Source organism: Acipenser ruthenus, unplaced genomic scaffold (assembly GCF_902713425.1).
Source record: "Acipenser ruthenus unplaced genomic scaffold, fAciRut3.2 maternal haplotype, whole genome shotgun sequence".
Classification (NCBI taxonomy): Eukaryota; Metazoa; Chordata; class Actinopteri; order Acipenseriformes; family Acipenseridae; genus Acipenser; species Acipenser ruthenus.
The window spans coordinates 3,023-16,824 of record NW_026708530.1 but is presented as its reverse complement, the minus strand read 5'-3'; the positions used below and the strand labels follow the sequence as shown (position 1 = coordinate 16,824).

General features: G+C 42.9%; 1 protein-coding gene across 1 annotated transcript; it reads right to left on the bottom strand.

The window, feature by feature from the left end:
- Positions 1 to 3,430: 3,430 nt before the first annotated feature.
- LOC131734212 (proline-rich protein 36-like) lies at positions 3,431 to 6,417 on the bottom strand (the record flags this gene model as incomplete). The annotated part of the gene is made up of 4 exons (XM_059021292.1): positions 3,431 to 3,719; positions 4,532 to 4,640; positions 4,921 to 4,964; positions 5,533 to 6,417. Coding segments are annotated over 4 exons (1,128 nt in total), but the record flags the coding sequence as incomplete, so codon positions are not given.
- Positions 6,418 to 13,802: the final 7,385 nt, after the last annotated feature.

The following is a 13,802-nucleotide window of genomic DNA, read 5'->3' as shown; positions in this document are numbered from 1 at the left end:
TTGTGTGTGAATTCAATGGCAAACGTTTCCACTAGAAGTCTTTCTCAGCGTCTTCAGTGTAAATTCAACGGCAAACGTTTCCACTAGAAGTCTTTCTCAGCGGCTTCAGTGTCAATTCAATGGCAAACGTTTCCACTAGAAGTCTTTCTCAGCGTCTTCAGTGTAAATTCAACGGCAAACGTTTCCACTAGAAGTCTTTCTCAGCGTCTTCAGTGTAAATTCAACGGCAAACGTTTCCACTAGAAGTCTTTCTCAGCGTCTTCAGTGTGAATTCAATGGCAAACGTTTCCACTAGAAGTCTTTCAGCGTCTTCAGTGTAAATTCAATGGCAAACGTTTCCACTAGAAGTCTTTCTCAGCGTCTTCAGTGTAAATTCAATGGCAAACGTTTCCACTAGAAGTCTTTCTCAGCGTCTTCAGTGTAAATTCAATGGCAAACGTTTCCACTAGAAGTCTTTCTCAGCATCTTCAGTGTAAATTCAATGGCAAACGTTTCCACTAGAAGTCTCTCAGCGTCTTCAGTGTAAATTCAACGGCAAACGTTTCCACTAGAAGTCTTTCTCAGCGTCTTCAGTGTAAATTCAATGGCAAACGTTTCCACTAGAAGTCTTTCTCAGCATCTTCAGTGTAAATTCAATGGCAAACGTTTCCACTAGAAGTCTCTCAGCGTCTTCAGTGTAAATTCAATGGCAAACGTTTCCACTAGAAGTCTTTCTCGGATAGCAGAAGTTATTTAAAATATCAGATTTATCAATCAGAATAAATTTCTTACCTCTTATTAATTTAGTAATGATAATAAAACTACGGAGGCGAGAGAATGGATTTGAAAGATGGTCAGCGCTTTAAAAAAACAAACAAACTTCAGGTTAACACCCCTTTAAATGTCGCATGAATAGAATTCGGCCGACCAAAAAAAAAAAAAAAAAAAATGGAACGAGACCTCAAAGTTCTAAATTCGATATCCTAGCCCAGCCCCTTTGGAACGCAGGCAGCCAATCGGAACGCGGGGTGTCGGATTTCAAAGGGCGATTGGAACCGAAGAATTCGGGGAATGCGAAATGGAAGAGGCAGCGAGCGACGCTATAGGCTGAGAGCCGCGGGGCGGGGCTTCGGGGGAGGAGGGGTGGTCGGTCGGGGCACCGTATGGCTGTAACGTACAGAATACCAAAAAAATAAATAATAATAATAATTTATATTAAAAAAAAATAAAACTAGCCTACTGAAAACAGACGCGCGGTGAGGTAAGGCGTTTCCAGCGAAGGAAAAAACTAACAAAAATTAAATTATATTTACAAAAACAAAACAAAAACGGGTGCTTGTGGGAACCTTAGTCAGTAAAATCATACTTCTAATAGTTTGTTTTTGAAAACAATGTTTTATATAATAATAACAATAGAGGACAGTCCCATTAAGTTTATCCCACGTCCTCTCGTTAAAAAAAAATAAAACGCATTTATGTTTTTGGTTCAAACAAAGTTGTGTTCATTTATTTATATATATATTTATATATATTTATGTATATATTTTGCCTGTTTTTGCAGCGTGCAGCGTAACTAAAGTATTGAACTGGACGTAGAGGCGCGCCGTGCAATCACGCTGTATTAAATCAATTAACTCTCTGTATTAATTAGTGTGCGTGTTTATAATCGAGTTTGTGTGTGTGTGTGTGTCTCAGTGTGTGTGTTTCATTTATTTGTTTTAGTTTTTAATAAAATTACTAATTTTAGGAGGTTACGGCGTACTTTGAATTATTATTATTATTATTATTATTATTATTATATATTTTGAATGCTGTAATAAATATTGTCTCGTGTACGTTGCTACCCTCTGACGTGTAGTAAGCTGTATGATAATATTATTTATATTTTAAAACCTTTACATTTGATGGCTTTGTGGTTATTATTAACGGTATTCGACGTTTAAAGGAGACTCGGTACCGTTTTTAAAAAGTCTGGTGTAGTTTTGAGGATTTTAATCTTTATATATGTATATATATATATTTGTCATGTTTTCATTTCTGTCGACTTTCTTAAGTTAAACTCCAAATTTCACACTGAAATATGAATTTTCTGCCCCCGATCAATCGGGGAACGTTTTACCAAGCGCCGACACTCTATATTTCAAGTGTTTAATCCCAGTTTTACGCGCTGTTTCTATTTTTAATTATTATTTAAAATTATTATTATTTTTTTTCAGATTTGTTTACTTCTCAGCAAATTAACGTTTTTTTTTTTTTTTTTTAGAACTTTGACTCGAGGGGCGGGGCGAAGATGAAGAGGGCGTGGTCGCGTCACGCCACCGCGCGGCTGATTCGTTGGATGTAGGGACGGTCTGGTGACGGTGAGGCGGTGGGCGGGGCGTGTTGACCAACCTGAGGCGCTTGGAAGGAGCTGTCGATCATGAGAAGTTCGCCAATTGGAGCGGAGGATTAGACGAAGGCGGGATTAACAAAAAAACAAAACAAAATTAACGTCATTATCGTTATATGTAAAATATTACGTGTTTAAAATCTGGATTTATTTGTTAACAGAAAAGTATATCTATATATATATATATCAATATTGTGCTGTCGAATGCTCTTTTTTGATTGGACTACTGTTCTGAAAGCTTAGCAGTGCAATTTGAAAAACGGCATTTGATCGTATCAAACATACTGCCCCTGTATCCAACTTAAAATTCACTGGTTTATCAAATGTATTATTATTATTATTATTATTATTATTATTATTATTATTATTTGATTTTATCAAGTTAATAAAGCTAATAAGAGGTGAGAGAATGGATTTTAAAGATGGTCAGCGCTCCTTTAAAGGGAGGGGCCGGTGATCGTGTTAATAAAGCTAATAAGAGGGGAGAGAATGGATTTTAAAGATGGTCAGCGCTCCTTTAAAGGGAGGGGCCGGTGATCGTGTTAATAAAGCTAATAAGAGGTGAGAGAATGGATTTTAAAGATGGTCAGCGCTCCTGTAAAGGGAGGGGCCGGTGATCATGTTAATAAAGCTAATAAGAGGTGAGAGAATGGATTTTAAAGATGGTCAGCGCTCCTTTAAAGGGAGGGGCCGGTGATCATGTTAATAAAGCTAATAAGAGGTGAGAGAATGGATTTTAAAGATGGTCAGCGCTCCTTTAAAGGGAGGGGCCGGTGATCATGTTAATAAAGCTAATAAGAGGTGAGAGAATGGATTTTAAAGATGGTCAGCGCTCCTTTAAAGGGAGGGGCCGGTGATCATGTTAATAAAGCTAATAAGAGGTGAGAGAATGGATTTTAAAGCATTGGTTTAGTCCCAGGATTTTAATTAAGATGTATTTTATACATTATATCTATCTATCTCTCTCTCTCTCTATCTCTCTCTACCTATCTATCTATCTATCTATAAATATATATATAATGTGACACAGAAGTAGACATTTTTCTTTATCATATTTTATTAGTAAATGTTAAGTGATATTAATTTTATGATACAAGACGTGTGTCGACTGGACAGCAGGTATGTTAGTTTAGTGAGGGGGACAGACACTAGTCCTGTCCCATGAGAGACAGGGACAGGGCGGTGGACAGGACCGTGCTGTTAGTCTAGTGAGGAGGACAGACAGCAGTCCTGTTTGAAGCTGTTGATGTTGCAGTCTGTTTCAGTCCCAGTAGTTTTCCTTCAGCATGTGTGCCAGCTCGATTATATATTTGCCTTCCTTGTATTTCTGGGTCATTTCAAAAGCGTGTTCCTGTAAAAAAAAAGGATCAAAATGATCACTTCGCTATTAAATCTGCTTCTCTGTGCTTTACAATGCTGCCCTATGCTTTACCAGACCTCTCTGTGCTTTACAATGCTTCCCTATGCTTTACCAGACCTCTCTGTGCTTTACAATGCTTCCCTATGCTTTACCAGACCTCTCTGTGCTTTACAATGCTTCCCTATGCTTTACCAGACCTCTCTGTGCTTTACAATGCTTCCCTATGCTTTACAACACCTCTCTGTGCTTTACAATGCTTCCCTATGCTTTACCAGACCTCTCTGTGCTTTACAATGCTTCCCTATGCTTTACCAGACCTCTCTGTGCTTTACAATGCTTCCCTATGCTTTACCAGACCTCTCTGTGCTTTACAATGCTTCCCTATGCTTTACCAGACCTCTCTGTGCTTTACAATGCTTCCCTATGCTTTACAACACCTCTCTGTGCTTTACAATGCTGCCCTATGCTTTACCAGACCTCTCTGTGCTTTACAATGCTTCCCTATGCTTTACCAGACCTCTCTGTGCTTTACAATGCTTCCCTATGCTTTACCAGACCTCTCTGTGCTTTACAATGCTTCCCTATGCTTTACCAGACCTCTCTGTGCTTTACAATGCTTCCCTATGCTTTACAACACCTCTCTGTGCTTTACAATGCTTCCCTATGCTTTACCACACCTCTCTGTGCTTTACAATGCTTCCCTATGCTTTACCAGACCTCTCTGTGCTTTACAATGCTCCCCTATGCTTTACCACACCTCTCTGTGCTTGACCACGCTGTCACTGTATTCCACGCAGACTCACGTATTTCCAGCCCAGCGTGGTCTTGCAGTTCTCACAGTAGATGTCAGCGACGGCATGCAGACCTGTCAAGAGCACCCTCTCCTCTGCCGGGCCGCACCCCACATTCACCCTGTCAAGAGACATGACATTTACACCAGCGCTGACCAGCTTTAAAATCCATTCTCTCACCTCTTATTAGCTTTATTAACATGATCACTGGCCCCTCCCTTTAAAGGAGTGCTGACCATCTTTAAAATCCATTCTGTCGCCTCAATCCACTGAGGTCTTCAAACCCACAGCCTTCCACACTGCAACCCAGCATGCTCTCTCTCTCTCTCTCTCTCTCTCTCTCTCTCTCTCTCTCTCTCTTTCTCTCTCTGTCTCTCTCTCTCTCTCTCTCTGGTACCTACACTGATTCAAACAGGTACGCTCTGCCTTGACTTCCTTGGAAAGACTGTGGATAGAAAAACAGGAAGTCTAGTGATATTAAACTGCAGTTACAATGTAATTCCAGTCCAGTCTAGTGATATTAAACTGCAGTTACAATGTAATTCCAGTCCAGTCTAGTGATATTAAACTGCAGTTACAATGTAATTCCAGTCCAGTCTAGTCTAGTGATATTAAACTGCAGTTACAATGTAATTCCAGTCCAGTCTAGTGATATTAAACTGCAGTTACAATGTAATTCCAGTCCAGTCTAGTCTAGTGATATTAAACTGCAGTTACAATGTAATTCCAGTCCAGTCTAGTGATATTAAACTGCAGTTACAATGTAATTCCAGTCCAGTCTAGTGATATTAAACTGCAGTTACAATGTAATTCCAGTCCAGTCTAGTGATATTAAACTGCAGTTACAATGTAATTCCAGTCTAGTCTAGTGATATTAAACTGCAGTTACAATGTAATTCCAGTCTAGTCTAGTGATATTAAACTGCAGTTACAATGTAATTCCAGTCCAGTCTAGTGATATTAAACTGCAGTTACAATGTAATTCCAGTCCAGTCTAGTGATATTAAACGTACCTTTGAAATGAGGTGCTGGTGGTCAGCTAAGTGTGCCCGGCAGTGCACGCAGCTGTAGGTCCGAACACCAGCCGGCAGATACGACCGGAAAGTCCGGTTGCTGTGCTGGCTGGAGGAGCCCTGCTGTTCCACCAACGAGCCGCCAGAGGGCGCTGCGGCGCTGCTGCTGTTGCCCAGGTTAGCACCGCCATGGCAGCCGCTGCGGCGCTGGTTGCCGTGGGCAGCGTGACGAGCGCTGCCGAGGACGCCGGACGGGTGTCGACGGGTGCGATCGCGGTCGGGGTCGGGGGGGTTGGCGGGGGGGGGCTGCGGGGTTTGGGGCGCGGTGCACACGCCGCACAGCCGCTGACACGAAAAGCAAGTCCCTAGAAGTGTCCTGAAAGTAGTCGCCGTGGTGACGGAATCTGAGGAGCAGGGGGGAGGGAACCCCCAACCCCCGGCTCTACACACCTGGAGAAGAGAGAGAGAGGGGAGAGGAGAGGAGGAGAGGAGAGGGGGAGAGGAGAGGAGAGACAGAGAGAGAGAGGGTGGCAGGGAGGGGGAGAGAGGGGAGAGAGGAGAGGGGGAGAGGAGAGGGGAGAGGAGAGGAGAGGGGGAGAGGAGAGAAAGAAAGAGGAGAGGAGAGAGAAAGAAAAAGAAAGGAGAGAGAGAGGAGAGGAGGAGAGGAGAGAAGAGAGGAGGAGAGACAGAGAGAGAGGGTGGCAGGGAGGGGGAGAGGGGGGAGAGGAGAGAGGAGAGGGGGAGAGGGGGGAGAGAGAAAGAAAGAAAGAAAAGAAAGAAAGAGAAACAGTGGTTGAGAGAGAAAGAGAAAGAAAGATAAACAGGGAGAGAGGAGATGAAGGGAGAGAGGAGAGGAGAGAGAAAGAAAGAAGAGAGAAAAAGAGAAACTGGTTTAGAAAGAAAAAGAATGAAAAAGAGAAAGAGGAGAGGGAGGGGAGAGGAGAGAAGAGGAGAGGGGAGAAGAGAAATGGCGAGAGAGAGGGAGAGGAGAGGGAAGGAGAGAGAGAGTACAGTGTACAGGCTCAGTGAACACAATCAGTCGACACAGACAAGCATGGAAACCCAGAGAAGCGCAGCAGCAGCAGCAGCAGCGGGCGAAGAGCATCGGGAGACATGGAGACAGAACAGCACCAGAGACACACGGGTCAGAGACACACGGGTCAGAGACACACGGGTCAGAGACACACGGGTCAGAGACACGTCCCGGCTCACCAGACCGCTCCCCGACCTCCCACAGCTGAACACACAGTCCAGACAGGGAGAGACCACAGCACAGCTGAACACACAGTCCAGACCGGGAGAGACCACAGCACAGCTGAACACACAGTCCAGACTGGGAGAGACCACAGCACAGCTGAACACACAGTCCAGACTGAGAGAGACCACAGCACAGCTGAACACACAGTCCAGACTGAGAGAGACCACAGCACAGCTGAACACACAGTCCAGACAGGGAGAGACCACAGCACAGCTGAACACACAGTCCAGACCGGGAGAGACCACAGCACAGCTGAACACACAGTCCAGACTGGGAGAGACCACAGCACAGCTGAACACACAGTCCAGACAGGGAGAGACCACAGCACAGCTGAACACACAGTCCAGACTGAGAGAGACCACAGCACAGCTGAACACACAGTCCAGACTGAGACCACAGCACAGCTGAACACACAGTCCAGACTGAGAGAGACCACAGCACAGCTGAACACACAGTCCAGACAGGGAGAGACCACAGCACAGCTGAACACACAGTCCAGACCGGGAGAGACCACAGCACAGCTGAACACACAGTCCAGACTGGGAGAGACCACAGCACAGCTGAACACACAGTCCAGACAGGGAGAGACCACAGCACAGCTGAACACACAGTCCAGACTGAGAGAGACCACAGCACAGCTGAACACACAGTCCAGACTGAGACCACAGCACAGCTGAACACACAGTCCAGACTGAGAGAGACCACAGCACAGCTGAACACACAGTCCAGACTGGGAGAGACCACAGCACAGCTGAACACACAGTCCAGACTGAGAGAGACCACAGCACAGCTGAACACACAGTCCAGACTGAGAGAGACCACAGCACAGCTGAACACACAGTCCAGACTGAGAGACCACAGCACAGCTGAACACACAGTCCAGACTGAGAGAGACCACAGCACAGCTGAACACACAGTCCAGACTGAGAGAGACCACAGCACAGCTGAACACACAGTCCAGACTGAGAGAGACCACAGCACAGCTGAACACACAGTCCAGACTGAGAGAGACCACAGCACAGCTGAACACACAGTCCAGACTGAGAGAGACCACAGCACAGCTGAACACACAGTCCAGACTGGGAGAGACCACAGCACAGCTGAACACACAGTCCAGACTGAGAGACCACAGCACAGCTGAACACACAGTCCAGACTGAGAGACCACAGCACAGCTGAACACACAGTCCAGACTGGGAGAGACCACAGCACAGCTGAACACACAGTCCAGACTGAGAGAGACCACAGCACAGCTGAACACACAGTCCAGACTGGGAGAGACCACAGCACAGCTGAACACACAGTCCAGACCGGGAGAGACCACAGCACAGCTGAACACACAGTCCAGACTGGGAGAGACCACAGCACAGCTGAACACACAGTCCAGACTGAGAGAGACCACAGCACAGCTGAACACACAGTCCAGACTGAGAGACCACAGCACAGCTGAACACACAGTCCAGACTGAGAGAGACCACAGCACAGCTGAACACACAGTCCAGACTGAGAGAGACCACAGCACAGCTGAACACACAGTCCAGACTGAGAGACCACAGCACAGCTGAACACACAGTCCAGACTGAGAGAGACCACAGCACAGCTGAACACACAGTCCAGACTGAGAGACCACAGCACAGCTGAACACACAGTCCAGACCGGGATCAAAAGACTATACATTTTACTACGTAAAACATAACAACAACAACAACAACAACAATAATAATAATAATAATAATAATAATAATAATAATAATTATAATAATAATAATAATAATAATAAGAAGAAGAAGAAGAAGAAGAAGAAGAAGAAGAAGAAGAAGAAGAATAATAATAATAATAATAATAATAATAATAATAATAATAATAATAATAATTATAATAATAATAATAATAATAAGAAGAAGAAGAAGAAGAAGAAGAAGAAGAAGAAGAAGAAGAAGAAGAAGAAGAAGAATAATAATGCTTATGTTGTTCAAACTATATTCTTATTTGCCTGTTTGTTTATTTGTAAAAGCTTTGGAAATACTGTACCTGTAAATATGTCGTGCCAATAAAGCACAGTCAATTGAATTGAGAGAGAGAGAAAGAGGAGAGAGAGAGGGATAAAGAGAAAGAAAGGAGAGGGGGAGAGAGAGAGAAAGAGGAGAGAGGGATAAAGAGAAAAAGGAGAGAGGGGAAAGGGGGAGAGACCGAGAAAGAAACAAAGAGGAGACAGAGAAACAGAAAAAGAGGAGAGAGAAACATAGAGAGAGAAAGAGGAGAGAGGGATAAAGAGAAAAAGGAGAGAGGGGAAAGAGGGGAGAGACAGAGAAAGAAACAAAGGAGACAGAGAAACAGAAAAAGAAGAGAGAAACAGAAAGAGGAGAGAGGGATAAAGAGAAAAAGGAGAGAGAGGGGGAGAGAGAGATAGAGAAAGAGGAGAGAGGGATAAAGAGAAAAAGGAGAGAGAGGGGGAGAGAGAGATAGAGAAAGAGGAGAGGGATAAAGAGAAAAAGGAGAGAGAGGAAAGGGGGGAGAAAGAAAGAAACAGGAGACAGAAAACAGAAAAAGAGGAGAGAGACAGAGAGAAAGAGGAGAGGGATAAAGAGAAAGAAAGGAGACAGGGGGAGAGAGGGATAAGAGAAAAAGGAGAGAGAGGGGGAGAGAGAGATAGAGAAAGAGGAGAGAGGGATAAAGAGAAAAAGGAGAGAGAGGAAAGGGGGAGAGACAGAGAAAGAAACAAAGGAGACAGAAACAGAAAAAGAGGAGAGAGACACAGAGAGAGAGAGAGAGAGAGAGGGATCAAACAGAGGAGAGACTTTTTAACATGTCAATTCACTGGATTACTGTTGTCATTCCAGCAGTATGTAGCGTGATCAGATTTTCAAACCTCCAAACCGGGACTCTCTGTTAAATAATTAATCAGACTAATTAAACCATTTCAATACTTAATTAATGGTTATTTAAAAAGTCATCCTCTCAGTCTTAGTATTGTCTTAAAAAACAAAACAAACAAACAAGGAAAAAAAAACTATTTTTAAGCAGCTAGCGAGTTTCAAGACATTCCGGGGTGTCTGATTTGTGGCTAATTCGTTCACGCGACACAGTGTGTTATATGCGGAGTGCGTCATTTTATAATAATAATAATAATAATAATAATAATAATAATAATAATAATAATAATAATAATAATAATAAATCATTGAAAATAAATCTACGTTTTGCCATTTCTCTCTCTCTCTCTCTCTCTCTCTCTCTCTCTCTCTCTCTCTCTCTCTCTCTCTCTCTCTCTCTCTCTCTCTCTCTCTCTCTCTCTCTCTCTCTCTCTCTCTCTCTCTCTCTCTCTGCTCGCCGCGTCAGGCTGTGTATATTGACGTTGTTAGTGTGGTTTGTTTAACTCGGTCGGTTCCGATTCTCGCCGCTCAGCGTGGGCTGAATCCCGCCAGAACTGAACAGCTACGAAATCACCGAGTATTATTATTATTATTATTATTATTATTATTATTATTATTATTATTATTATTACACAGAAGTGTAAATTCACGTGGAATATGACGCAGAATGAAAACGCGCGGCGCGCTGAGGGGTAAGCACGGCCGCTCGTGTTAAACACTTTCTAAAAATAATGTACTTGATGTATCTTGTATTTTTTTTAAATTTTCTTTATTGTGCTTTTGTTTTCGCTGCTGGTACCCTGAACTAAAAGCGTTTTGGTTTGGTAAAGCATAGGGAAGCATTGTAAAGCACAGAGAGGTCTGGTAAAGCATAGGGAAGCATTGTAAAGCACAGAGAGGTGTGGTAAAGCATAGGGAAGCATTGTAAAGCACAGAGAGGTCTGGTAAAGCATAGGGAAGCATTGTAAAGCACAGAGAGGTGTGGTAAAGCATAGGGAAGCATTGTAAAGCACAGAGAGGTCTGGTAAAGCATAGGGAAGCATTGTAAAGCACAGAGAGGTGTGGTAAAGCATAGGGAAGCATTGTAAAGCACAGAGAGGTCTGGTAAAGCATAGGGAAGCATTGTAAAGCACAGAGAGGTCTGGTAAAGCATAGGGAAGCATTGTAAAGCACAGAGAGGTGTGGTAAAGCATAGGGAAGCATTGTAAAGCACAGAGAGGTCTGGTAAAGCATAGGGAAGCATTGTAAAGCACAGAGAGGTCTGGTAAAGCACAGGGAAGCATTGTAAAGGACAGAGAGGTCTGGTAAAGCATAGGGAAGCATTGTAAAGCACAGAGAGGTCTGGTAAAGCATAGTGAAGCATTGTAAAGGACAGAGAGGTCTGGTAAAGCATAGGGAAGCATTGTAAAGCACAGAGAGGTCTGGTAAAGCATAGTGAAGCATTGTAAAGGACAGAGAGGTCTGGTAAAGCATAGGGAAGCATTGTAAAGCACAGAGAGGTCTGGTAAAGCATAGGGAAGCATTGTAAAGCACAGAGAGGTCTGGTAAAGCATAGGGAAGCATTGTAAAGCACAGAGAGGTGTGGTAAAGCATAGGGAAGCATTGTAAAGCACAGAGAGGTCTGGTAAAGCACAGGGAAGCATTGTAAAGCACAGAGAGGTGTGGTAAAGCATAGGAAAGCATTGTAAAGCACAGAGAGGTCTGGTAAAGCATAGGGAAGCATTGTAAAGCACAGAGAGGTGTGGTAAAGCATAGGGAACCATTGTAAAGCACAGAGAGGTGTGGTAAAGCATAGGGAAGCATTGTAAAGCACAGAGAGGTCTGGTAAAGCATAGGGAAGCATTGTAAAGCACAGAGAGGTCTGGTAAAGCATAGGGAAGCATTGTAAAGCACAGAGAGGTGTGGTAAAGCATAGGGAAGCATTGTAAAGCACAGAGAGGTCTGGTAAAGCATAGGGAAGCATTGTAAAGCACAGAGAGGTCCGGTAAAGCATAGGGAAGCATTGTAAAGCACAGAGAGGTCCGGTAAAGCATAGGGAAGCATTGTAAAGCACAGAGAGGTCTGGTAAAGCATAGGAAAGCATTGTAAAGCACAGAGAGGTGTGGTAAAGCATAGGGAAGCATTGTAAAGCACAGAGAGGTCTGGTAAAGCATAGGGAAGCATTGTAAAGCACAGAGAGGTCTGGTAAAGCATAGGGAAGCATTGTAAAGCACAGAGAGGTGTGGTAAAGCATAGGGAAGCATTGTAAAGCACAGAGAGGTCTGGTAAAGCATAGGGAAGCATTGTAAAGCACAGAGAGGTCTGGTAAAGCATAGGGAAGCATTGTAAAGCACAGAGAGGTCTGGTAAAGCATAGGGAAGCATTGTAAAGCACAGAGAGGTGTGGTAAAGCATAGGGAAGCATTGTAAAGCACAGAGAGGTCTGGTAAAGCATAGGGAAGCATTGTAAAGCACAGAGAGGTCTGGTAAAGCACAGGGAAGCATTGTAAAGCACAGAGAGGTCTGGTAAAGCATAGGGAAGCATTGTAAAGCACAGAGAGGTCTGGTAAAGCATAAGGAAGCATTGTAAAGCACAGAGAGGTCTGGTAAAGCATAGGGAAGCATTGTAAAGCACAGAGAGGTGTGGTAAAGCATAGGGAAGCATTGTAAAGCACAGAGAGGTGTGGTAAAGCATAGGGAAGCATTGTAAAGCACAGAGAGGTCTGGTAAAGCATAGGGAAGCATTGTAAAGCACAGAGAGGTCTGGTAAAGCATAGGGAAGCATTGTAAAGCACAGAGAGGTCTGGTAAAGCATTTATCACTATCTCTCTCTCTCATATCGCGTCGTGTTGTGTTATTACCAGGTCTTACCGTAGCGCCTCAGTCCAGATGAACACAAAGCGCGGCCAACTCACCTCAGCGACGGTCTCACAGGCGGCGGAGCTTCCGTTTGCGTACGTCAGCTTTTGTTTGTTTGTTTGTTTGTTTGTTTGTTTGTTTTTCTCACGTGCCAGGACTTATTTTTTTTTATTTATTTATTTACTATGTATTTTAATTGATTTTTATTTTACACAGCGGTAATAACACGAATAAAACAAGTCGAGGTGACGAAACGGCATCGTGTTTTTTCTTCAAATGAGAAAGATGTCAGTCCGTTCTCCATAATAATAATAATAATAATAATAATAATAATAATAATAATAATAATAATATAGTGAACGGCCAGACTCTATTGTTTTGGATAGCGATTACGTCATTGTGTGTGTTATTATGGACAGCATGCGCACCAAATAAAACTAGACATAGATCTATATATAAACATACATATAAATATTTAAACGTATATATTTGTCTATTTTTTAAAAAAAAATATGTACGTTCTTGCAACGCGCACGTTTTACCCGCTACAAGGCTGTAATGTAGAATTAGGTATAATTTTAATAGACGATTTGCGTCACCCACTATAGATCAGGATATACTGTTGTTATGCTATATCCCGGCATCTATATCATTAAACATTACATTATTAATTAAAAAAACCAAAAACAATTTGAAATAAAAAATAATAATAAATATATTTACGTACGATAATGTTATTCTATTAGAGATATGGAAAAAAGAAACACGATTTAAAATAACATATTCGATATTATATTTATTAATAATAATAATAATAATAATAATAATAATAATATAGTGAACGGGCAGACTCTATTGTTTTGGATAGCGATTACGTCATTGTGTGTGTTATTATGGACAGCATGCGCACCAAATAAAACTAGACAGATCTATATATAAACATACATATAAATATTTAAACGTATATATTTGTCTATTGATAATTTTCAGTTGCTAAGACGGTTTCTATATTAGAGAAAGTGGTTTGAGATTTCGTGTCTCTCTCTCTGCGTCTCCCTCCGTCTTCACTGAAGGTCTTAGAAACCACAACATCGCGTCACCGGTGACGTACAGACCGCGGCACGACAACACGGGCTGGACAGAAAAATAGGAACACCTGCCGTGTCTAGCACACACTGACTTCCCCACTGCAATAACTAAACGAGAGAGAGAAAAAGAGAGAGAGGGGGAGAGAGAGAGAGAGAAAGGAAGAGAGAGGGGGAGAGAGAGAGAAAGGAAGAGAGAGGGAAAGGGGGAGAGAGAA